This window comes from Geospiza fortis, unplaced genomic scaffold (assembly GCF_000277835.1).
Source record: "Geospiza fortis unplaced genomic scaffold, GeoFor_1.0 scaffold81, whole genome shotgun sequence".
Lineage (NCBI taxonomy): Eukaryota > Metazoa > Chordata > Aves > Passeriformes > Thraupidae > Geospiza > Geospiza fortis.
In genome coordinates this window covers 7,054,142-7,080,059 of record NW_005054318.1, presented here as the reverse complement: position 1 = coordinate 7,080,059, position 25,918 = coordinate 7,054,142, and the positions used below count along the sequence as shown (strand labels likewise).

The following is a 25,918-nucleotide window of genomic DNA, read 5'->3' as shown; positions in this document are numbered from 1 at the left end:
CTCTTTCCCCATGTCCTGTGTCTCTAGTCCAAGATAGTTGTTACCTCTGGTGCTTGACTTGAACTAATTAGCAATAGAAGGTGTCACGGGCCATTCCTTTCAAAGCACAGTTCCTATCTTCTGAGACTCTTCTTAAGAGTTTTCCTTAAAATTTTGGTATGTGTGGAAGAATCTGAAGTCTGTGAGCTGGTAGATCCAGTTCTTCTGCATGAGCATACTCTATCCTCATATTTATGTATTCCTATATATTTAATCACACTCTAGATAATAACAATAGTAATGATGATCATTTTGTTAAAACAGATTGAAACCTTTAGAGGTCTCATGTTTTCCAGGTATAAAAGTTTTTGGTTATTTACAAATACAAATCCCTTTCTGGCATGACCTAAATTTGTTTTTTGATCAGTTCTTGTCCTTCACTTTCTTCATTGTTGTCAATTGCCTTCTGCAGTTAAGTGGGTTTTGTTTTGACTAGTCCCTGAGCTCCATCTCATATAGGTGTATCTGCTACTCAACAGTGTGGCTAAAATTATGAAGCTCCTATTTCACTGCCCACTATTAGTAAGTTTGTACTGCAGGGACTTTTGAAAGGAGATTAAAGACTATTAATCACACAGTCCCAGTATCTGTGACTACATTGTTCACATGGGTGAATACGACTGTTGCTTAGGATCACATCAGAGTTTTGTTTTTAAATGTCAAACTATTGGATGTGTCTTGCTGGTAAGACAACTGAATAGATTTTGTAATCTCTGTCAGAAGAGGTCATGTCTGAAATTTAAATTCTTTTAGTCCAGAATATTTCATATTTGAGAGACTCTAACCTAAAGGAAGGGTAAGATAATTCAACTGCTTTCTGCTGTTGTTGTACACTGTGGCTGCCTGGTCCTGCCTCAACTTTTGCCTCCACTCTGGCACACATTTGTCCCTGTACTGACCTGCTTCAGTTTGGTGAGCCAGTGAAAAGCTGAATCATAAACATGAAAAAGAACTTCTGCTGGTTTAGAAAGCAGAAGGTGTGGGCTGAAACAAGGCAGAACTAGGACAGTGGAGAGGTCAGGGAATGGAGAGTGTCAGCCAATGTGGAGTGAGGTTGCTAAGTCAAAGCAAGGAGAGGGACTATAATGTACATAATTTTTATAAATCTTGGAGTTATAATGCTGTGCTGTAACATATCTAAAGGCTCTACATGGTGAATCCAGAAGTAATCATTGAATGTATTCAGAGGAAAATCAATTGCTTGTTAGTGATACTGTTGATGTAAATCTTTATTCTGCCTAAATGCTATTACTATAAATTGTTATTTTAATTTCATACAGACAATATGTCAGTATGGCATGTTTATCTAGCACTGTTTCTGAAGGTATATTTATGCTCTCTGGGCTGTGGATTGCTAAAGCCCATTGCTGTACTAGCCACATGAATTTGTAACTCCAGCTATTTTAATTATCATTTGATAATAGTGATGACTGTGCTTGCTGTTGAAACAGGAAGAATAATGCTAAGTGCAGATGTTTGCTGTAAATCTCAAAACCAGCTAATCAGATACAATTTGATAATGTGTGGGATGAGCAATGATCCATCCCAGCTGCCAACTGAAGTAATCTCCCAAACTTATCCAGTAATACTAGTGAGCTAAAAAGAGTTTAAGAGAAGTTTTGGCTGCTCATTTTTTGTAGGCTGAGCTACAGGTAGAATACTTAGATGAAATCTTGTCTGGGTTATGAGGTCATGATCATCCATTTGGGATTTAGCTCTGCTGAACTTCAGATGAGGCTTAGGACCTACAATTGTTTATTTAGTTTTGAAAATACTGCTGGATATTTTGATGCAGGGAAACTTTATTTGATCCAGTCTGAAAATCTATACTAGTTATCTATAGAAGTATAGTCTTGTGTATATAGGGATACAGTATTATCCTGTAACAGTGTACTACAGAAGAAATGAGAATGTATTAATAGTTTTGGAGTGCAATTCACCTTAAATCTTTTGTTGTTGTTGTTGTTAGGGTGCATTGCTAGGGTGCACAGTTACTTTGTCTTGAAGAGGGTAGAATATAGGTTTTAGGTTATGTATTAAAAGCAACAAAAATGCATTTTAGGAGCCATTTTTCTTTCTAGAAACAAATAACTTTCTATTTACTAATACATAAAATGAGTGCAACTAATGTGGTATCAATGAGTACTTTTTTTATTGTGTTAAAGCAACCCAGTCCCAACCGGAGAGAGGACAGGCCTGTCAGCTTCTACCAGCTTGGATCAAACCAGCTTCAGCCTAATGTAGCATCCTTGGCAAGAGATGCAGCAAACATTGCTAAGGACAAGCAAAGAGGATTTATGCCAAGTATATTACAGAATGAAACATATGGAGCAATACTCAGTGGCAGTCCACCTTCCATTCAGCCTGCAGTACCTGTTACAAGTAGTGCACCTCCTCTACCTCCAAGGAATATTGGCAAAGGTACTAGAAAATATAATTGTACATTAGAAGAATAGCATCATAACTTTAAAAAAAAAGGAAAAATAGGTTTTCTCTTATTTAGCACAGGTGAGTATTGGAACAGTTATTGATGGTCTCATTTTACATCCTTGAACATAACGTGTTCTGAGTTTGATTATTGGTGTACCTGCAAGGCAGTACACAGTAGTGTTTTGGAAAACAATACCCAGATAACCTCACCAGAGTTAAACCATTTATTAAAAGGATGGCTGCAGTCAATGTAGCTCATCAATTTTTTGGTACATTCAATCTTCTCATACTTCTGTTTCTTGAAGATGTCATTGTCAGGGTTCACTCTGAAGATAAAATTTCAATAGCATTTGTCTGCCGTCAAACTTTGTTTCAGACCTCAGAGAATGGAGAGTGTGTGCAGAGCATGAGATCTTAACCTTGCAAATTCTTCTCTTAATAAATACATGCTTCAGGGTTGTTGAAATAAAAATGTAAGTGTCATGATGTGGAGAACTGGATGATTTTAGTGACCCGATAGCTGACTGAAAACACAGCTGCCAATTTACTGGTTGTCCCTAGATCATTAGAACAATGTAAAAGTATGTGTCTCATCCTGATTCAGAGGGTTGTGTGCTCTGCAAAATCTACCATTAAAGCTGGTGCTGTGAACTTCATTCTTATCTTCATATGTAATCTGTTTGCATCACAGTAAAGAAACAGAGAAATCTGAATAGGTCCTCTTAGTACAGGTCATATTCAATGTGTTTCATTGTTTTAATACCTTTATTATCCACCATCTTTCATGGAGGCTAAATTTATGTATTCAATTCAAGAAAAGTTACTATTAAACACATGGTTTTCTATGGTGCTGTATTCAGACTCCCTAAGAAGAGATATGATCAGGAAATGTTCTGGGCACACATGGGTGACTTCTGCCTTTGGGAGCACTGTGCAGAGGTCAGAATGCAGGACTCCATGCGCCAGTGATTGTGCCTGAGATGGCAAACTGATCTTCTGTGTAATATGAAAAGTCAGTTATGGAATGGCTGCATAAAAGGGGCAGAAAAATTGAGAACAGAAAAGTCTGGTTTTGGGTTACTTGGAAGGTAGGATGGGACTGGGGGAGCTTTAGTTGCATGTAAAACTTAACCAAGGCAGGATTACTTTAATATTTCACATGAAGTCGAAGCTTAATATCTAGACAACATTTTTTTACTTGGTGGAAAGGAACATTTTCCCCACCAAACAGGAAAATTGACACAAGGAGCTTGCCTGGTTTGTTTAACTATTAGATTCTATCTCTGAATTAGTAAAAAATTGAATAGTTAAAAAGACTGTTTTATCCTTTGATATTATTTTAATAATGGCCAATCATACCCACAGTTTGCCCTTGATTAAATGACACATTTCAAGTGTCATTTTAATTTCATTCCCAATCCCAAACTTCTTGGCATCACTGTAATACAACTCATGCCATGAAGACAAGGCTGTCTGCCTTAGATTATTAGCTCATATTCTTTACTCTAGCAATGTATTAGCCTATTAATTTATATACTTAGTTAAAAGCTATAATAGTATCATTGACCGTAGCTTCTTGTGAGTTGCTGATGTTGTTAATGTTATGCTTGTGGTGTATTATTGCTCCTTTATCCTCGTAGCTTTAGGCTGTTTTCCAAGTCTTCTGAGCCTTTTATGCTTTTCCCTGCAACCTAATATTTGTTCATACCTTACTCTGTTTTATCTTTTCTTAATATGATACTCATGTGCTGAGTAGGGAGAAATGGCATAATATGTGCAAAATACTGGCTTTATAAAGAAAACCTGTAGACTGTTTTTATGAAAAGAGGAGGCAGCTCTTCAGAATGAAGTAATTTAAGAGGCTCTGAAGAAGTACTTCGTGACTGTTTCACAACTAGTTATTATAGCTTCTTGCTTGAGTGAAATTCAGGTTTACAGTTTTATTTCTAAGTCAAAACTGATGTTTCAGTTTGAGTCAGCAATGTGTGCTCATGCTTGTGGAAGAGTGAGGTCCTTTTCTTGCAGTACCTGAGAAAATTACAGTTATCAGTCAGGGATTAAAGAAGGTAGCAAGATGTGCCTTCTGCCTTCTTACTGAGAAATCTGCTTTTTCAAGTATTGATATATTTTAAAGTAATGACTGGAGACAAATTTTGTGTAGGTAAAGTGTTAGAAGTTTCTAGGTGATTTTTTCTGTAATTTTTAACACCAGACTGATTTCTGCTCTGGCATTCCATCAGGATGCAGTGACTATAATTGATGAATATAGTGTTGCTGAATATAGTGGTCTATCCACACCATTTCTGAAAGCACAGGTGTGAATATTAACACTTTGTGCTTAGGGTAAGTAATAATAATAATGCAGTATTTTCCTCTCTTTTTAGTTCAGCCTTCAGTTCTTGGCAGTGGTATTCAGACAATTTCTTCATCTAATGCAATGTGGAAGACAAATTCTTTAGGAGTGGAAAGTATAAGCAGGCAGAGGTCTTCATCAGATCCACCAGCTATTCATCCCCCTGTGCCGCCATTGCGTGTAACATCTACAAGTATGTTTCCACTTTCCCCTGTTTTCCCTTCTACTGTATCTAATCACAGTTGGCTTATTTTTCCATTTCCACAACTCATACTTCCTCTTTTGGTGACTGTAGCTTTGGCCTGTCGTTCCCATCCAGTAACAAACTATCTTCTCTGATGCTCCAGTGGGGACTGTAAGGTGTAGTGCAGGGTCAGCAGGAAATATCATCTATTACTACAGCTAAAGGGCTCATCATTTTATTTATATATATATATATATGTATAGTTTTTGTGCTGCATTTCTCACTAGTTGTGAAGGTGAGTGTTACATGTAGGCTTGGGGCTGTGTCTCCACATTTTGCTTGATTCTTGCAGACCACTGGAATGCAAAAGGATGTTTTAATTCATTGCCAGCTGCTGTTTTGGTGGTTTTAAGAATTCAATAACAATTTTAATTAATTGCTAAACCTAGTCTGCTGTTAGTTGTGAATCACAACAAGATTTTAAGAAAAGATGTTCCTCTAAATAAAATTTGTCAGATATTACTTACCTGGTTACTTTTCCATAAAACATAGGCTGAAGGCATTGACTGGACAAATAATATTAGCGCTTTAAAAAATGTATTCTGATCTACTGTTTTCAAGAATGTGACCGACTTCAGCAAGAATTTTCTTTGCTTGCACTTTAATGCTTGAATAAATTTAAGTGCTTGTGAGGTCTCCAGCTTTGACTAGGTGAAACAAAAGGTAAACCATTTTCCAAAGAGGTCCTTTTTCCATTACATGTAGTAAAGCGTTTTTCTTACATACGTCCTGTAACAGGGGAACCTGTAATGAGAACCCAAGAAATTAAATGGTAAATAGAAGTTTAATTCCATGTTTCTGTCTAACTTTCCAATATAGATGTACTTTCTCCAGCACCACCACCTCCAGTGGCAAAGACAGCCAGCATTATAGAAGCTCTGAACCAGCAATCGAAACAGCAGCCAGCTCCTCCACAAAACAAGCCAACCCCACCACCACTGCCTCCACAACCTCCTAGCAGAATCTCTCAGAGAAAGCCTATTCCTGGGTAACTGATTTCATTTTAATCTTTAATATGCTTCATCATTTTTAGTAACTTAATATATCTATAACATGCAGTCATCAATAAAGCATGCGTGCTTTTGCCAATGATGTGTTCTAGAGTGTGGGAATGAACAGAAGGCAGATGCTAAGGATGTAGATGATTACTACAGTAATCAAGGATTATTATTGCAGTAAAAACAAGACAGCCTAGTGATTTAAGGTTATATGACTTGCAGCATATCTCCAGAATGCCTAGCTGTGATGGGGATAAAAAAACATAAAAAATATTCAAGTCCTTATTCTCATCTAGTAACAAATAGGAGATAATGGGATCTAATGTCTGATTGTGCCATTTATTGTTCACGTGCTTTGCATAAGTTCTGTACCATTGAATCTTTCCATTTGTGGCAGAAGTAGAGAGACCTGGAAAAGAAAAAAAACTTTTAAATTTGCAGAAAAATAAGTTAGGAAGGACATATGACTGGAAAACAGGATCATATCCAAGGCATCCTTGAGAAGCTGAAGGAGTAGTCAAGGGAAAAGAAGGGTGTCATTCTTAGTAATTAAGAACAATCAACTACAGGGATGAAGCATGGAGAACAGCAGAGTATGGGTAAGCAAAATCCTTAGAAGAAGGATCTGTAAGGATATTGTAAGTAAGGCAGATGACCTAGTGCTGTTGTGGAAGAGTTAAAGAGTATAGTTTTACCTGAGCCTGCAAATTATAGGAATTAATTCTCTCAACTGTCTCAACATCAGTGGTGCCTCAGCAGGACTGCTGTGTTCAGTTTGGGGCATTGCAGTAATGAAATACTGAGGTGGGAACCAGGGGAGATCAATAAGGTAATGAGAAGTCTGGAAAATAGGGTCTTTGAACAAATTTTGGAAGAAATAAGGTTTCATTTGCAAATTGAGACTGAAAGATGAAAGCAACCTTGACCCTTAAGCTCCTTTCTAGCCCTTTTTTTTTTCCATGTACCATACCTAAAAGGTAGACACAAATTGTTGAAGCTTTCTATAATGTACAGACTAATATGGATGCAAAATTTTAAGAAAAATTTAAAATAACAGTGAAAGGAACTTCAAATCTCAGGAAAAGACATGAATTGCAATAATCAAACCTGTATTATTTTTCTGCCTTTTTTAAAATTAGGTGCAGCTTTCAATTCACTTAATCAGAAGTACAGAAGTAGTACTTTTAAAAGCAAAATAGCTGACACCAGATTTTACTGAAGATAGGCCAAGACCTTTACAATTTAGAAAGTACTCTGTATTATTGCTTTTTGAGTTCTTGTTTGTTTCTGAAATGGACCAATTTCTCACTTTCTGCGCAGGACTGAGAAGTCATCTGGCTTAACTAACAAAGGGCAGACCAGAGGACTTGGGTCTCTACAACAATCTGGTAATTGTGGTTTAGAGATTTATTTTATTATAGTTAAGCTGTCATATCAATCAAAGGGAGAGTGTGGGTTTGTTGTGGTTTTCTTTAATCTGTTCATTTACCCTACACATTTAAATATAATTAGTGCCAATATTCTTCTTGTTTCTCTTTGTGATTGTGTAGGCCCAGATGCCTCAAGTTCTTTAGCATGAGCAGAGCTATGGGCCTCGCAAAGTCAATCATGGGACCATGTAATAAACATAATCACAGAATGGTTGATGTTGGGAGGGATCTCTGTGGGTTATGGGGTCCAACCTTTTCCTAAAGAAGGGTCAGCAAGAGTGGATCACCCAGGACTGTGCCTGGAGGATGGAGACTCCACAACCTCTCTGGGCAGCCTGTGCCAGTGCTGTGCCACCCTCACACTGACAAAGTGTTTCCTGATGTTTAGACAGAGGCTCCTGTGTTTCAGTTTGTGTCTGCTGCCTCTGGTCCTGCTTTTCAGCCAGGTGGCCACCAACATATATTGGTGTATGGCCTGTTTGTCCCCAGGTGCAGAACTTTGTACTTCATTGCTCCAGATTCTCCCCTGGTGTCTGGACCAGGTTTCCTGAAGCCCTGTCTTGCTAGTAAAGGCTAAGGCCAAGAAGGCATTCAGTAGCTCAACCTTTTCCATGTACCTTGTAACCAGTATCTCATCTTGTTCAACAATGGGTCCACATATTCTCTAATTTTCCTTTTGTTACCTGTAGATTTATTTAAGCCCTTCTTGTTATCTTTGACATTCCTTGCCAGATTCAATTCTAGCTAGGCTTTAGCTTTCCTAACCTCACCTTAAAACACACTCAAACAAAGGATACATTTTGAAAATTTTTCTTTGCTCTGTTGTTTGCATATGTCATAAACAAGTCAGATACACATTTTAGAATAGAAAAATTTAGAATTGAAAATCCAGAGCTTATATAATGTCACTTCTAAATATATTGCAAATTGATATAGCTCTTTTTATGTTAATAAACAGAGTACATTATTCAGAGTTCATTATTCATTTTGTGGTTTTTGCTGTTCGAAGTAACTACTACTTTGGGATATGACAATAATGTAATCTCCATAAGATCTCTACAGTGAGGTCTGTGCAGATTCTGTGGTAGTTGTAGTGGAATTTCTCCTACCTTGCTTGCCCTTCTACTGTATATTTTATATTCATTTGTTATTAGTGTGAGTCTTTTTCATTTTCTCTTGACATATTCCAGAGGAATTTGCTAATGGCTATCTGCCACCTGTGTCAGGAGTCTCCTGTGAAGGACACAGCATCCTGATAATGATGGTCTTTACTAGGAAAGAAAGGTTCTAACAGCATACAGTCTGTAGTGAAGGAAAGGGTGAACGGGATATTTGGTTCTGCCCTCATCTATTTTATCTCTCTTAGCATATCTGCACTGTTTAATGTCTTAGGTAGTTGTCTTTGGGAAAAGTGGCCTTTTTGTTAAGGAAAAGGATAGAATTCTGTTCCATTATTTAGAAAGGACCAGTAAAAATTAAATACTCATGGGATATAAAATGATTTATATACTTTTAAGAATAATTGGTTTGGTTTCAATTGATACCATCACTTTTACTTTTTTTTGGAAACATGCCTAATATTTACTTGGTTTATTTATCTTAGCAGGAGAGTCATCTTCTGTATGTGACATTCCAGGAACACAGACTGGTTCTACAGCAAATACTTTGGCACAAATCCAGCCACCAGCACCAATGCCAAGGAAATCACAAATAGTAAGTACAAAATATGGTGTTTGATTTTATTTATCTTCTGCATTCTGTCAAACACACTGTAGACATGATAGTGTGTCCTGCCATGGTAAAAGTGTGAGAGCCATGAAACACACAAGGCCTGTATCCTGTGTTTAAGTATCTGTGTGACTTGTACTAAATAGTCACAAAAACCTTTTTTCCTTGAATTTCCTGTAGGATAGTATGTGATTTTAAGTTTAAGAAAGCAAACCAAACCAGTTGGATTCTTTGTTCATGTCCGGTTGTGACCAACACAGTCCACAGAATTATAGTTTGACTTATTGGAGCTAGATAAGATTTAGGAGTTAGTGACTTGTAGGTGAGCTTGGTGAGTCACTTGTAACGTGTGGCTTCATTCTCAGTCTTCAGTGAAGTAAGTTGTAAGGGAACTCTTGTGCTTTTATAATGGACACAGATATACTGACAGTTGTTCATGTAGGTAGGTGAAATGACTTCAAACAAGACTAGCAGGAGTCAAGCTCAAAACAAAAGAAACTGTTTCTTTGTGCTGTCAGTTCTCAGCATTCACCTGGTGACAGGAGAGAAATCTCTTGGTAAGCATATCCCCAGCAGAAGGTTGTTAATTCTATATTTTTCTTCTCCACCCTCCCCCAGCCTTACAGTGACTATTAAAAAAGAGATACTGGGTTTAGATGGACTCTTGATCTGATTGTGTGGTATTTTTATACTCTTTACTTATTATTTTTAATCTAGGACCATGAATGGTAACACATATTAGTGCCAGTACCTGTAATCTTATACTGGTGTAGGTAAAGGGATGTTTTTCCAGATGTCAGTGGTGCTGTACATTATATGTAGTTAACTTGGTCTTTGGTCCTTGCTTCAATTTTATGTTGCTTTCTTGTGTGATAGATGTAAAAGATCCATATCCTTGATCCTGACAGTACATCTCTGCAGGAAGCAAATCACAATATGTAAAGCCCATACATTTCTGAGATGCTGTGAGTGACTGGGTCTGGGCAGTTTCACACATTCTGTGCAGGAGTGTGCTTCAGTAGTAAATAATGAGCAGAGAGGTAGGAGATGTGCCGTTCCAGGCTCTGCAATGCTCTTGTTAATGGCTTGTAATGAAAACACCTGCTTCCTTCAGTCTCTGGTGTCTCTCCCTTCAACCATTTTTCCTTAACCATGTCCACTGAATTAGCAGCTCTCCAGGACAGAGTTCAGTGTGTTTGTGTGCATAGCCTGGCCATTGGTCTTGAGCACACAGAGCCCCTGTTACCCGTTTCTTATCTGATAATGATGAGAAACCTCAGAGGCATCACCTTGCATTAGTTGGGAGTATAAAATTTTCTGGTTTCTTGCCTCCCCCACTCTTGTTCAACCAAGTTACTGTCCGTCTTGCATTAAAGTAACCTTCATTTTTTAGGCCACAAAAAATTAAATGGTCTAAGTATTGTGAATTGCTTATGTTGTCATATTAACTTTGTGAAGCTACTGGACTCTGATCTTAATTTCTGTTGTGTGTGCTGGGATTCAAGTGTAAGCACTGGTTACATCCTTCCAGCACATCTGAAACAGCTCCTAACCTAACTTTCTGTATAAATTGAAGTTGTAGTTTCCCTGTGTTGGTTTGGTTGGTTGGTTGGTTTTTTGGTTTTGGTTTGGTTTGGTTTTTGGGTTGTTTTTTTTTTTAATAGAACAAATTGATTTAGCTATGAAGGAATGGGCTGTGCTGCCTAGTTTTGGGGTCAGTGTCTTCAATATTTAATATTAATTGCACAAAATATGAAGAACATATCTGACTCTCCAGCTGTCTCTAGGTCTTCATTAAGGTGAATTCTGTCACTGAGCAAATCAGCTGGGTGACTTTCTTCTGTCATAGGGACAGAGAAATAAGGGAAAACCTGGCTCAGGAGTGTGTGCTAGTTAAGATGCTTTAGCTAAATTAATCTAGCTAAAGCATCTTAGCTGAGATTTAGTCAAGGGCTCCTCAGCTAAAGAGCTTTAGCTAGATCAGTCTAGCTAAAGTTCTTTGGCTAAATTGCTCCATTTAGCCTTATACTCCTGCCTTTTTTGCTATGTCTTTACCCTGCCAGGGAATCCAGAGGCCAGGCCAAGTTTAGAAAACGAATGCTCCTTGAGTAAAGAAAAGACAGGTCTAGTTGTATATACACATTTAGCCAGTGGCTTATCTCCTACACAGTGCATTTACCCAATAGCTCATTTATCAGGTGGAAATTCCTGATTCACCTTTTGATTTCTTTTTTTTCTTCAATGTGATATTTAGATTTTTGAAACCATTTTGTAGATACATGGGAAATTTCCCTAGAAGATTTTATTCCTCTGGGAATGAGATCTATTTTAATTTCCTTGCCTTCTAAAGAACAAGAAATACCTGTAATTACTGCACTTTGAAGTTAGTCATTATATCACTGTTGTACTGATGTGAAGCTTTTCCCTTTTGACCTAAAAGGTGGTTGTGGTTCAGACTGTCATTTGTCTGAGAGGGAGCGTCTGGAAAAATTGCTGTGCTGCAGTGCCAGGCTGGCAGCTCCCAGGGATGAGAGAGCCTCAGGGTGTGCCTGCCCTGGGCAGGCCACAGCTTTATTTATATTAGAATTTATATGCAATTTATACTAGAATACAAATGAATGCTTCTAGAGGAACATAACAATCATGCTGCCTCCATCCCTCCCCATCCACATTCCCTCTTTTCTCTGGATGGTGCTCAGCTCTAGCACAATGGCCCAGTAAGAGACTGTTGGGCAGTTCTGTCCTCAGCAGAGCATTTTGCTGATGGAGAAAATGAGAGTTGTAAATGGAGTCTCTTGTTCCTTTTCATCTGTCTGCTCCATGGCTGACCTAACTAGAGACTGGGACCAGGCACTGTATGGTGATATCCAGTATAGTGATGAAGCCATCTTTACCTTATGCCATGTGGAACTTCTGTCCCAAACAGTCATTAACAGCCATCTCAGACCTAAATGGCACTTACACCTCTGCTCTGACACTTTAGGGTAGAAAGGAGAGATTTTTGTTCCCTATGGGAAAAGGGTGGACTCATGGTGGAAAGCTTTACACTCTGCCTCCAGCCCTTGAGCCTCTTCACTTGTTGGGTTTTTTGCATGGAAACGCTGTGTAGGCAGCATTATTGTTGGTCTGCAACAGAGAATGAGGAGGCTGAAAAGAAATGCAGCAGCAGACTGGCTTGTACTGGAAAAGGTGTGAGATAAGGAAAACCAGAGTGAAACAATTTTGATATCACTTTGCACAGAACACAGCTAGGACTGAGTCCCACTGCCATACTGGAATATTGCCACTCCTTACTAAACTCTGCCTTTGAAAGAACTGCCAAAAGACTCTGTGGCTGGCAGTCCTCAGAGCACTGCTGGGAGGCAGAGGATGTTTTGGTGGGTTCTTACACTACCGAAATGGGTTTAGCAAATTAAGAAGAAACATATTGGCAGGTGGTCAGGCCTCCCTCTGATAATGCTGCTGCTGTTACATTTGCACAGAATTTGATCACCCCATCTTCTGAACAAAATCATGCTCACTGCAGTGATGTAGAGCTCTGAAGAAAGAGGCTGAGCCCTCTGTAGGTTTGGGTGAGCCAAAATGGAGAATTTCTAAGGGAAACATGGCCTGTGTTATTGGCACAGCCATTCCAAAAAGCTTTGGCTGGTGCCAGATTCAGCCTGAACCATGAGGACCCAGCATAAAAGATATAGCTGAACTCTAACCTGTGAAAAACAGCAGTTGGAAGCAGTTCTGAAACTTTCTTCAAAAAACTCCAAGTCTACTCTATCTCTTCTGTGCTGTATTATTTACCTTCAGTTTTGTTTTGTTTTTTTTTCATTTCAGTCAAAAACTAAACCCAAGAGAGTAAAAGCAATTTACAACTGTGTAGCAGATAACCCAGATGAGCTGACTTTTGCAGAGGGAGATATTATTGTAGTTGATGGTGAAGAAGATCAGGAGTGGTGGGTGAGTATTTTGCATTTTCTGTCAACACACTTTGAAAGCAAGAAATTAAATCTTAGAGGTTGACTCTCACTTTGGAAGATCCCCTGCTGGGTTTCCAAATAACAAGAATAGTTTCATCTCATGGAAACTGGAGATGAAATTTCAAGAGTCAAACTTCAGACAAGCTTTTAGCTTTTCTCACTTAGGGAAAAAAAAAAAAGAAATCTCTTTAGTAGGGTTCACAATACACTGGGGACATGGTCATGATTCAGAAAATTTTTGGCCAAGTGTCAGCAATTTAAGAATCTGCTATTACAGGTGCTATGTAGTGGGTTTCTGTCCTGGTTTGGGACAAATTTGGAAGGGAACTTCCAAAGGGATGTTCCCTAAAGGGCAGAATTCAGTGGCCCTTCCCCCCACCTGTTTGGGAGATAAACCTCCTTCAAGAAAAGTGGAAAAAACAGTTTATTTAACAAGCAAAGTACTCACAGACATGAAAAAATGAATAATATTGAACAATGGAGCCTCTCATTGTTCTGAAGAGATGGCAGATTCAGAGAGGGTCCTTTTCGTGGGCTGTAGCTCTGCTCACTCAGTCTCTTATCAGTCCCTCCTGCACTGTAAATGCCACATCCTGGGCCCTGGTGGGCCACAGGCGTGAGCTCCCCGTGTTTTTCTGGGTTTTTGGTCCAAAGCAGGGCTGAACAGTTCCAAGAAAAAGAAAAGCCACAGTCCAGGGAACTTGTCTTCCTCAGCTAGCTAAAAACTAACTAAAAGCAAAGGAGGGCTCTGTCCCACTCACTGTCTGTGCTGCAAACACGCACTGAGAGAGAGCTGAACTCTTACCTCTGTGTTTTGAATAGTCTCCTTAGACATTCCACCAATTCTTCTTCTGCTTCCCTTAGCTCTCAGGTCTAGTTTTAAAGGTGCAGAACTTATTTCTGGGCTAAACAGATGGATGGGGATACAAATACAATACAGCATCCTAAAGTCACCCCAGGAGACAGCATCAGAGGAGAGCTTTGTATTGTCCTCAGTCTTCAGATGACTAGGACTGAGTCTATTTGAGCTGGGAAACCATCTCAAGTTTTTACATCCCAGAGTCTTATTGGCTAAAGCAAAATCTTGGAAAATTATTATGCATGAAAATACTTGCTTTAATCTGTTAGCTAGTGAAGAACAGAGCTTCAGATTGCATCTAAATTGACAATAATGCTGTATAAACAGAAATAGGTTAATGTAAAACCTGAAACTGTTGAAGCTTGATTCATCCTTTTGCCTCACAGTGATGGTTAGAGGAGCAACTCAACAGAGGCCAAACGTGGGCTGCCAGGCATTACAGATTGCACTGGATTTATGCAGCAGTGGTACTGCAGTAAGATGTTGTATATTCAAAGAACTGGATAAAACTTTTGCATTTGACAAAAACTCAACGTACAGCTGAAAAACATGCACCCTGTAGGACTGAATTTTCCTGTTGGCAAGAAAACTAGCACTACTGCAGAAAAGATTTGGTGGGAGACTTATACTACAGGCAGGAAGGTCACTGGTATTCATTTTGGTGATACTGAAATGTCATTTCGAGATTTAACTTGAAAAATATCTGGACTCTTTCAGATTGGTCATATTGATGGAGATCCCAGTCGGAAAGGAGCTTTCCCTGTATCATTTGTGCACTTTATTGTTGACTAGATTGCTACTGATAAGTGGAGACATTTCTCATTTCCAGCAGTCACAGAAATAAGTTTTGTTCTATTTCATTTCACCTACCTATCCGCAGCCACCTTGCCAGAGCACTGCCCAAGTCCTAGGTACTGTAGCTTACTTTTTTATTGCCATTGTTCTGGTTTGGGGACTTTTAAACTTTTTTCTACGTGAAAACTTCTCATAAGCAGTTTACACTTTTAAATAAAAACAACTCTTCCTGTATTTTTCAAGGTGAACTGAAAAGCTTTAACAATCAAAATCCACGTGTCTGAATATCACAACATTATGAATGTTATCAATCAATTCACTGTAATTTTAATCTCCCTTTTGTAACATGACAGTACAACAGTTCAGTGTTGCTTCCTCAGTGAAAGAAATTGTGTGTGCATCTACCAGGGCAGTGAACTTACCCAGTTCTTGACACCATCTGAAGTGCTGGAACCAAAACATGCAAGCTGCTCTGTAGTTCTGAAATGGACTCATTTAGTAGCTTGCCATACTGGCTGTCATCAAGGACGCCAACAGTTGCAGAAGAAATTGTTTTAATTATGTGTCTTTGGCCAGGTTAAAGTGAAAAAGTGCTTCAGTTTACCACAGGAGAAACTTCTTTCTTTCAGAATGGATGTAGATATTTGCTTAAAGTTATCTGAAATCTGTGTTAGTTGTTGAACTTTCTAGTTCTAATTTTGTGAGCTTAAGACGGTTTTGTTTTTCTATGCTGCATGTGTGTAGAACCCGTTTTTTGAATGTTCTTTATGTATGTTACATCCATTTTGGTCATTTAATGTGACTACTGCTGGTTAACTAAACTATGGCAATATTAATGAGTTACTACATTAACTCAAGGATTTGAAAACTGCACTTCCTGAAATGTACTTAACTATGATGATGGATTGCAGAACATTTCTAACGCTTGTCTCATTATAGCATTAAGACTTTTTTTAAAAATTCTTGAATTTTCTTTAAATCATCCAGCAATGTGTTCACAGAGAGAACATATTTGGTGGAACATGTAGGTAATTATCCTTGGTCAATAAGATACCTGACACCTCACGAGTTCACTACGTTATGTTCTGGTTTATGAAATTTGTGTGCCACTACCTTGCAAACAATGATAGTTTGCCAACTCACTCTGTATTTATATAGAACACCCACATATATGGTAGCTACACTGTTGTTAAACTTGTTTTGCTGATTTGTGAACAAAAGCTAGGCCATGGATAGTTCCCAGGTGGTTGATGGAATTTAAAACACCAATACAGATCTGACATCATTTTGATGTTTGTGTATTGTGAAATTGTACCAGGTTTTGCTTATGCTACAGGAAACAACTGAGGCATAGGATACAGAAAATCAATGTCTAGGTCACATTGGCTTTGATCACGTTATGTGAACATTGTATCTCTAGATTTATCAAGAGAGCTTTGAATTTCTGGCAAATGGTGCTTAAATTGGCCATTTCATATTGGAAGGAATGGAAAACAGGCCACCACCACATCTGTGCTTATTTGGAGGAAAAGCATGTTGCGAAAATGCTGGAAGAGCAACACTGATCTCACCCTGTATCACCCTTCCTGAATGGTACCGTTGGTTGATGCCTCTCAGGCGTGTGGGTTACAGCCACATAGACGTGTAACTTTCACTTCCTAGATGCTGTTGCTGCAGTATAAATGGGGAACAAACTGGAACGTTTCAAGATATTTTTATTGCAAGTTGAAGCAAATTAGTCTGTATTTTCAAAGTTCCCAGTAAAATGATAGAGTAATAGTTTAGCACTACAGTTTTATTCACTTACTGATACGTTCAGTTTGCAACACTATTTTGTATGTTTCTATCCCTGATAGAGTCTAGAGAGTAAATGGGCATATTATTTTGCACAAATCTCCTAATGTACAGTATTTTTAACACAGAATCTTATAGTGTATGTAACAATTCGTAACATTAAAAAATGATACAAATTTCCCTTGAGTTCTGCTAGAAGAGGAATAGAGTAAAATGTCACAACTTTGTTCATCAGTCATTTAAAAACCAGGAAACTTGTAGACTACAATTTAATAGCACTAACAGTGCAGACAGGTAAAATCCCAAGGACCAATAAAGAGCAGCTAAGCAAAATTTATCCCTTGATTTTCTGAGTTTCTTGAAAGGTTTTCTCCTTTGGCAGAGAAAAATGAAATTCTAGAGCCTGTAGATATCTATTTATAATATAAAATTAAGAATTTTAAGTCCAAAATTTTGGCATATTTCATACAACTTTTCAGATCTGATTCAAAAAATCTGTTAATAGACAGACTATTAGGTTGCTGTGTTAACTGTTTAAAAAGGAGCAAGTGACACTTAAAATGCAGCTTAGAATGCTATGAGATGTATAATATTCAATTCAGTTGTTTTTATTTTGTTTAGTTGCAGAGCAACTGTATATATTGTATAACCTAAAATCAACTCTTATTTTCAATGTCCTGGATGCAGTGATTTATAATTAGAGCATGATTAATAAATTTTACTCTTGTTAACCAGTCAAATGTCTGGAAAAATAAAACTACTTTTAAAATCACTTTTTCTGCTTCTCTTCTGTTCCCTAGTATTGCTTATGCAATATTGTTCTTTTTAATGTATAAAAATGACAAACAAAAACAAGTATCACTTGAGGAAAAAATGTATTTCTTATGAACTTTAGTTGAACAGAAAAACTGTAGATGGCACACCTGAGATAAAATTAGAGGGGTAAAGCACCAAATAATTCCATCTTACCACTTTGCTTTTGTTTTCTTCTAGTACCTGGGTTAAGCAGAATCAAAGTCTGTATTAACAAATTATTTCTCAGACAACGAGGTAGAAGCAAGTGTCAGTTTTATTTTACATTCCTGCAATATTGACATTAAATACAAAACATGATTTAGGAAAAAGAGAAATTGTGTTAAATATAAAATTCTGTAATGTCCTGGACACTGAAGATGGACTCTTCAAGTCAAGTTTGGGGAATGCCAAGTACCATGTGCAAGGTTGTGAGGCTCTCCTTTGCACAGTAAGTCTCTCCTAGGACAGTGTGTGGCTCTGAGCTGTCCCTGGTGCCACGAGGAGCCCGGTGCCTCCCGCACCAACGCTGCTGCCAAAGGAAATCAGGACTTCTCTGACATTAAAACTGAGTCAAAGGCTGTAGACAACACTTTGCAAATGGCTTGTGCTTGTTCCTAAAAAACCCAAACACTCATGTTAACACCTTCTGAAGAACTTCTAAACTTCTCAAAACTCACTTAAAGCAGAGCGTGTCCTTCATTTTGTTTTGTGAGACCCACAAAACGCCTGTCTGGCCTGCAAAGACACATAGGAGCTGTCTTACATGAGCTCTTTTGAACCAAGTCAGCATTGCTGGCTGTCAGCATAGCACAGCACCAGCATTCAGAACCTCATTTTTTGTGTTCCCCAGCGCTGCCAGCCAAGGGTCACTGTCATCAGAGCATTGTGACAATGAATTCTCCTACTCATAAGAAAGGATCACCTCCCTTGCTTACAAATATGGTTGCATGTTCTATTACCAGAATTGTTACTCCATCCCTTCCTGCTCCACATCTTAAAAGATTTTTGTTTTGTTTGGAAATAGAAGTGAAGATTGTCTCCAGGTGCTGCCATCGCACCCTTTACACTGGACAGAGCTTTCTCAGGTGAGTACAATCACTGGCAATTTTAGGGAATGTAGGTGTTTTTCTCAAAGCTGATCCGATGTAGGCAGCAGGGCTGTTTTCCCCTTCTCAGCCAGCACACATTTATACCTTTTTTTTTAAATTAAGCAATCCTCCTTCTGCCAAAAAGCCTTCACAAAGGCCTTTGGTTTTAGAATCTCCCTTTACTGGAATCAGAATGCCAATACCTATTTTAAATACCGAAAGCATAAACTCTTACCAGACTATTGCACTGATATACCCAGAGGCTGCATTCTTCAGAGGCTGCATCTGTTGTCTTCAAAGCCAGCAAACTTTTTCCTGCTCCCAGACCATCATCATAGCACACCATCCTTACAATCAAATAGAGAGCATGCCTATGTAACACATCCTGAAAGCACATGGCAAATAAAAGTTACTCTGGAACAGCAAGAGATATTTCAGTTTTCCATGTTTTTATTCTTACTTACAAAAGAATACTTTAGATTTATTTAAAGGAGTAAAGTTTTCCTTGGTAAATTTATTTATTTTTTTTACTTGAGAGTTTAGTCAAGATTTAAAAAAGTGGTGGTTAAGCACAAGTTTAGCTTTAACTTTTGCTTCTATTTTAGAAGTACATTCCTATGTGGACTATGAAGACAAGCTGAGAGAGTTGTTCAGCCGGGAGAGGAGAAAGCTCTTGGGGGACTTTGGGGCACCTCCCAGTACCTGAAGGGGGTCTGCAAGAGAGCAGGAAAGGGACTTCTTACAGGGGCATGTAGTGACTAAAAGGGGATTTGAATCACTTTAAACTGAAAGAGTATGTTTATAGTAGGTTATTGAATTTAAGGTAAGAAATTCTTTACTGTGGGAGTGCCGAGGCACTGGAACACATTGCTCAGAGAAGCCGTGGCTGTCCAATCCCTGGAAGTGTTCAAGGTCAGGTTAGAGGGGGCTTTGAACAACCTGTTCTAGTAGGAGGAGTCCCTGCCCATGGCAAGGGGGTGGAACTAGAGGATCTTTCAGATCCCTTCCAACTCAGCCCCTCCCATGATTCTATGGTGACATTCCTCACCATAATCTGAAAACACACATTCACTTCCCACCAACACTCACTCAGCCTCTGTGACAGGTGGGACACTCTGTCCTTCTGGCACAGAGGTAACTTAAAACAACTTCTTACTTTACCAGTATCTTTCCCCTGTCTCAGTCTTGGGAAGGATACACACAAGAAACTGTTCCCAGAAAAGAGCATAGACAAGGCCAGTTGCTTTGGGGGGCAGTAGCCATGTGGCTTAGGTCCTGTTTGGGACCTAAACCACAGGATGTGTCCTGACTCTTCCACAGATCTCATCTGGGAGAAATCTACTCTCCATCAGAGCTGCAGGATTTCCACCATAGTCCCAATACTTCTGATTTTGGCCATTCCAGAGAGGGATTGGTAGAAGACATCCAGTACAAGGTCTCTGCAGCTGTACCCTATACAAAGCCTTTCTTCCCGAGCCATCTGATGATATGCATCTGGTCTATTCCAGTCATACCATCTCCAGGGTCTTAGGAATTCTAGGCAGCTCTGTTTCTGTGTTCATGGCATCAAACAGCTGTCTCTGTCAGCTGAAGGGTCTTAAGCAATGCCCACTTTGATACAGAAGCTGTAAAAAGGGGCAGTGAGCTTGCTGCCTGCCTTGGAACCCTGGAGGGAGAGACCTCCACCAGAGCCCTAATGTCACCTTGCTGAAAAACATCTCCATCCTGAAGCTCACTCAGCTCATTGCTCACATTGCTCTCACCATCAGCAATATCACACCGCACTCAGGGCAGCTGGAGCCTGCCTGGAGCTTCCTGCATCCACCCTCCCATCTGTGTAAGAAAGATGCCAAGACTGTTCACCAAATTACTAGTAACTCTCAAGGGCTGCTTGCTTGGAACTTGCTACAATACTAATGTGTATGTGGATTATCACTCAAAGAGGGATGACAGAATTCTTTTGAGTACAGTCTCCTTGTAAATTAATTTCTTCCCATCCTTTCAGTATCTTGGAACTCTGTGAATAGAATCTGATGAACTAACACGCTGAAGGACAAATTAAATGCCTACAGTGACAGATGCAAAAAGCCAGAATTTGGAGAACAATGCAACACAACAAATTGTCAGTGCAAGCTAGCTTAACCACAAAAGGCTTTATCTGCTTGTGCAAGCTTGCAATTTGAAGACAGAAAAGCGATGGATGAAAGTCTTAAATTAGCTACTTGATCTTTATCAAAGCACAAAGAAATTTAAATAATAGTGTAACCTATGTTTTTAATGAGAATTAAGAATTTAGGAGAGCAAAAACAGAATTCAAAAGAATTCGAAGTCTGAATAACAAGTACTACCCTTCCTCCCAGGCATTAGAAACAAGTGTTTTATTTTGTGAAGGGACCAAAGGAAACTTTTTGGCTCTCTTCAGAATATTCAACTACTAAGCAATGATATTCTCCATGCTCATACTTGAGGCTTTCATGAACAGGCATCGCTGGGTTGTTGATGGGTCAAGGTTTCATAAGGCCAAGTATTTATGGCATCTGGGGCTCTGAGGGCAACCAGAAGGAAACCACATGGCTGCAACACAAAGCTACACAAAGGCAACTGGAGGGCCCTGGGGAAGAGACCGGATTTTTATTTTTAGCAGAGAAGCTACTTGAAGTGCACTAAAGGAAAAGAAACTACATATAGTAATTGATGCAAACAAAAAGTAGGCTTGATCAATAAAGTGGAATCATGAGGTTTTAATGCTGGAGTGAACTCTAACTCTTGGATTAGGAGTGCAAGGATGGAACTTTTAAAAGAGCTGGCAACTCGGGTATTCTTAGAAAAAACCCATCCTTTGTTTTTCCCTCTTCACAGAAACACCAAGAAGAACTGCCTTGCTAACTTGGGCTGAGGAACCTACGGTCTTGGTCACCACAGTCACACTACTTCCCCTAAGAAATGATGGTGCCCAAAGAGTATTACCAAAGACTTGCCTGCCTTTTGTCTCTATCTCAAAAGGAACAGCTTTTTGTCATAAATCCAGGAAAACACAGCCTGTGGAGATATGACATGAAGCAGTGCTGCTAGGAGAGCTTGTTTGTTTCACTTTTGCTTAAAGCTAGAAATGACATTTTGGTCACACAGATCATCCACCAGAGAAATAAATGAAAGCACTTATCAACTCTCCTCAGAAAGACAGGTTGGGTGAAGCACTTACATACTGATCAGATGTGGAAACTTTAATGCCATATTTGGAAACTCCCATAATAAACTCCTCTTCACCTGGAACAAAAGGTAACTTTCCATCTTGCTTTGGAGGGAAACAAACAAAAGCCTTTAGTGCAGACAGAGGAACATGAACAAGGAAGATACATAACAGAAAACATTTATGTGTACTTGGGTCCACTGGGTCAGCACCAGCACAAACCCTGCTCAGATCCTGCTCTGTGGGACTGCCCAGCGCTCGCCCAGTCTCTTAAGGTTATGTGAAATACATGCAGGGGAGACTGGACATTAGGAGGCATTTCTTTACTGAGAGGGTGACCAGACACTTCAACAGGCTTCCTAGAAAGGTGGTTGATGCCCCAAACCTGTCAAGTGTTTAAGAGGCACTTAGACAATGCCCTTTACAACACATTTAACTTTTGTCAACCCTGAAGTGGTCAGGCAGTTTGGACTGGTGGTCACTGTGGGTCCCTTCCAGCAGCAACATTCTATTCCATTCTGCTCTATTCTGCTCTAAATATCACATGGTTCCAGAAAGGAATTTGTCATCTCAGGGGAGAGTTTGGCCCTGTGGTCAAATCAGGTTGGCTGAAAAATCATGCATGGCCTATCATGCTGCACTGACCCAAAGTGATCCATGTTCCACTGGCAGCACTTTCACTGTCTGGCTGCAAAAACAATTTTAGCAAATATTTAGAAATGGCAAGTTGCTGCACAATAAACAGACATTCTGTGCTTTTAAAAATATATCATCAGCTTCCTAATGAGAACAACTAGCTTTGGCTTTCAGTACAAAAGTACAAGCAATCAGAGTTTGGCAAGGATGACCCAAATATTATTCAGGTTCTTTGGTCACAGGTTCATGAGTGATGAAACTTGCAGAAACTTGACATCCTCTTCTATGGGAAAACTTTTACAATACTAAAGAATCTGGGGAGATAGTCCTTCTAATACTAATCCTAATTGGTCTGGAGGCAATGTAACAGCTTTCAGCTGGGACTTGTTCAATAAGGACTCATGAAAAGGGCCTTGGCTCTGAGCCTGCTTCTGCAGAATGGGTCTCTGGGTGCATCTTCTCCAGTCACCTAAAATTATAGAACTGTGATGGCTTTTGAGATTCATAGGTTAATAGTTAAGTATGCCACTTTCTTCAAGTAAGTCTAAAATTTACAGATGTCAAACCACAGGATAAATAAAAAAACCCCACACCTAAGTTTAAGATATTTTGACTTTGTTGGTATTGCCTTTTGTAACCCACTTACCTGTGCAACATCTATGTAATTTATCAAGTCCAGTGGCCCTTCAAGACTTTTGCTCTCATTGTATTTCAATTTTTCAATGGCACCAACATATTTAACTCTGAATTCTGCACATGTATCAGAATTACTATTGCTTTGTCCTGCAACAAAGTAAAACAAAGCCATTCTGAAGACTTCCAGAACTGCAATGCTATTCTAATTGCTGTTGACAGGGCTAACATAATAAATTCCCTAATTTTGCAGACTTTCATCAAACACTAATCACAGTATATTAACTCCTCTTTAATGAATTGTACTGGATTGATTTAGAACAGACCCTTGGTGAAGGCAACAGTTTTGTATGCATACATGATATTGGTATAAACAGCACTGTTTATGCCAATTCAAATTTGGAGTTAACAACCTTGAATCAGAAAACATAAAACATAAAAAAGCTGGTTCTACTTTTTGAGGTCTATTTGTTTCAAATTAACTGTTTAGTCCAACAGTGATACACTGGTGACTAAAAACAAGTAAAATCAAATCTTATTTCCATTATTTTGGTGCAAATGTAAACTTAGACAAGCAGGAAACAGCAATCCAAAAAGCTGTACAAGATTTGTGCTGGCAACAGACTGGTAGCACAGCTAAGTTTTTCTTCCTCAGACACTTTACTTTGATAACAGTGAGTCAATCCTAGATGAATTGTAAATAATAGAAGCCTAGGGCTGTGCCTGCAACAGTCGCAAGGCTGCCTAACTAATTCCCTCAGTATTACTGAAAATACCTATCTTAAGCTTTTCCATTTTCTGCTGTTTTATACAAAGACAGAAAGTTAATCCTGCTCCATCCATACCTGCTCAAGCTCTGACTACATACCTGAACTTTTTGTGGAGTCTGTATCGAGGCTGGCCACAGTACTAGACCTGGAAAGTCCCCCAAGACTGGAATCTACAGACTAAGAAAAAAAATTGTCATCAGAAAGTTACTGAGATTGTGTTAGCAATTCACTTCTAGATGTCCTGCCTCAAGTATTTTTTTTTTAAACCCTACCGTTTATGTTCTATTTACTTCAGCAGCACTGGAAAATGGGGAGGAGAAAACAGTACCACCTGTTTCTTTTCTGAAGTTATCTTTCTACCTCAGTGCAGATTGGACTGATAAAAGTTCATCAGGAACCCTTGAGAAGTCCACAGATATTTTAAAATAAGGAGGAAATGACAGAAGAAGAGAAAATGAACCTTAAGGTTATGTCCAGAGAAAAAGGAAAAATAAACCTTAGGGTTATGTCCGAATTTTTCTGGTACTGCAATTTTACATGAAGAAATTGACAACTACATGCTTGTCACCAACACTTAAAATAACACAGCAGTGCAGGGGAAAAGAAACAGCACCTTGGAAAATCCAGAATATTCGAGTGATCATTCTAAAACAAATCAGACAAAACCAACACATTATTCAAAATTAAGAATACTTTTAGAGATACTGAGAAACCAAGAAGTACTGAAGAATAAACTCATTCTTGGTACCTAGCAGCAGGCACTGTCCTTAAAGAAAAAAATTAGAACAAATGTAGTAATTTTTCCTTCAAACCTTTCTATGTGCTGTGAGAAAATCTTGTGTTTGAGCAATTCACTGTGGAAGTGACTGAGTATTCATCTCAGAATACGTGGGCTTTATGACTGATAGGTATTTTTAACTCTAATAACACAATCTGAGGAATGGAAGCAGAAAGTTCTCTTTGTGGAGCATGGCATTTTATGGAAATCACATCCTACCATCAGTTCAAGTGAACCATTGAACTGTTAACTTGGAACAAATCCAAGTGCTTCACAAAGAGAATAAACACCACATCCAGCTTACCTTGCTTTTAGTGCTGATCTCACTGCTTTGTGAGCTGCTGCTGCTGTGTCGCTTCTTTCCTTTTCTAAACATTTTTTCATAATTGGATCAAAGAAGATCTTCTAAGTAGAAAAAATTCAAATTAAAGCCTGTCATATCATCAAAGGAAGGAGGTCCAGGCAAATGCCAGTGACTGTGTCCAAAGTGGACCAAAACTGGAAATTTGCTCAGGACTCTGTGAATGGAGGTGTGATTTTTACTCTGGTGCTCTCCATGAGTGACTGGGGAAAGTTCCTCAAGCTCTCTGCTAGAACTTCCCTATTCTTTTGAATTGCCAAAAAAGGCTACTACCTAGTTTACAGAGTGTTGCAAAGGTCAGTTTCTAATGCATAGACAACATTAGAAACAAGTCAAAATTTAAAATTTATTCCCACCTAAATATTAGGTGATTTTTATTTGTGAGTACAATCTAAGCGGCCTATAAAGTGCACACAACACACTCCCCGCTCCAATTACAGTGTTTCCAGTAAAACAAAACAAAAAGCAAAATCTATTCCCCCCTCCACTGCCTGACTAAACACCTCCTTACAACAACAAAAAAAACCATAAAAAACCAACCCCACCCTATTTTTGAAGAACTACTGACTGGAATACTCATAGGAGCAGCCATTACCACTTCACATATTCCTGACAATTAAGCAAAATGCGTGGTACATTTACTGCACTAGAACTGAGTTCCTGGGAGTTCTGAGAGGATTCCAGAACCCTATTTCCTGTGCCTGCCCCTCTAACACCTTGCTTCACTCCAACTTTGGCTGGCCAGTGTCAAGCAACAGGATGCTGGCTCCCTGTTTCTCTGAAACCCTATTTCTCAGCTTCACAGACGAATTATTTTCATTACAAAACTTCAGAAACTTTGAGCAGGCAGAAGAAAGAGGACAATGGATGATGACAACCTACGGAACACGGCTCACACTGCAGAAAATAATGAAAGAAGCACAAGGTGGAGCTTAGATGTGCGATGCCGTGATGGGACCCGTCCCTAGGCCGCCGCTGTTCCGCCACTGAGCAAACACTCGGTCCCTGGCGGGCTAAGAGCCACTC

At 39.0% G+C, this 25,918-nt stretch overlaps 2 protein-coding genes across 7 annotated transcripts in view; one reads left to right on the top strand and one right to left on the bottom strand.

The window, feature by feature from the left end:
• The window catches only part of ASAP2 (ArfGAP with SH3 domain, ankyrin repeat and PH domain 2), a 66,304-nt gene extending 48,891 nt beyond the window's left edge, over positions 1–17,413 (top strand). For 2 of the 4 annotated variants that reach the window (XM_031056456.1, XM_031056454.1), the window contains 7 exons: positions 2,205–2,460; positions 4,854–5,015; positions 5,886–6,054; positions 7,385–7,452; positions 9,098–9,207; positions 13,051–13,173; positions 14,770–17,413. In XM_031056456.1, coding sequence (XP_030912316.1) covers positions 2,205–2,460; positions 4,854–5,015; positions 5,886–6,054; positions 7,385–7,452; positions 9,098–9,207; positions 13,051–13,173; positions 14,770–14,844 — 963 coding nt within the window. In that variant the 3' untranslated portion in view covers positions 14,845–17,413. The remainder of the gene's footprint in view (positions 1–2,204; positions 2,461–4,853; positions 5,016–5,885; positions 6,055–7,384; positions 7,453–9,097; positions 9,208–13,050; positions 13,174–14,769) is intronic. The other 2 variants (XM_031056455.1, XM_031056457.1) reach the window with 2 other exon arrangements.
• Positions 17,414–17,692: 279 nt separating this feature from the next.
• On the bottom strand, positions 17,693–25,794 carry ITGB1BP1 (integrin subunit beta 1 binding protein 1). 3 transcript variants are annotated; one of them, XM_031056458.1, is made up of 7 exons: positions 25,775–25,794; positions 24,836–24,936; positions 23,852–23,930; positions 22,997–23,133; positions 21,727–21,791; positions 18,760–18,871; positions 17,693–18,050 (listed from the first exon to the last, which is right to left on the bottom strand). In XM_031056458.1, exons 2-7 carry the CDS (start codon positions 24,905–24,907, stop codon positions 17,979–17,981), a joined length of 537 nt encoding a protein of 178 aa, XP_030912318.1. In that variant the 5' UTR covers positions 24,908–24,936; positions 25,775–25,794; the 3' UTR covers positions 17,693–17,978. The 3 variants fall into 3 exon arrangements, with proteins under 3 accessions (XP_030912318.1, XP_005420356.1, XP_030912319.1); XM_005420299.2 differs by lacking the exon at positions 25,775–25,794 and having other exon boundaries at positions 18,760–18,909; positions 21,727–21,819; XM_031056459.1 differs by lacking the exons at positions 24,836–24,936; positions 25,775–25,794 and having other exon boundaries at positions 18,760–18,909.
• Positions 25,795–25,918: the final 124 nt, after the last annotated feature.

Excerpts from the sequence above, each read along its gene's own strand:
- ITGB1BP1 (XM_005420299.2), bottom strand. The coding sequence starts at position 24,907 with ATGTTTAGAAAAGGAAAGAAGCGACACAGCAGCAGCAGCTCACAAAGC. Across the intron at positions 23,931-24,835 it reads AGATCAGCACTAAAAGCAAG|TCTGTAGATTCCAGTCTTGG; the intron begins GTAAGCTGGATG and ends TTTTTTTCTTAG. Across the intron at positions 18,910-21,726 it reads TTTCCACATCTGATCAGTAT|GATGTGTTACATAGGCATGC; the intron begins GTAAGTGCTTCA and ends ATGTGCTTTCAG.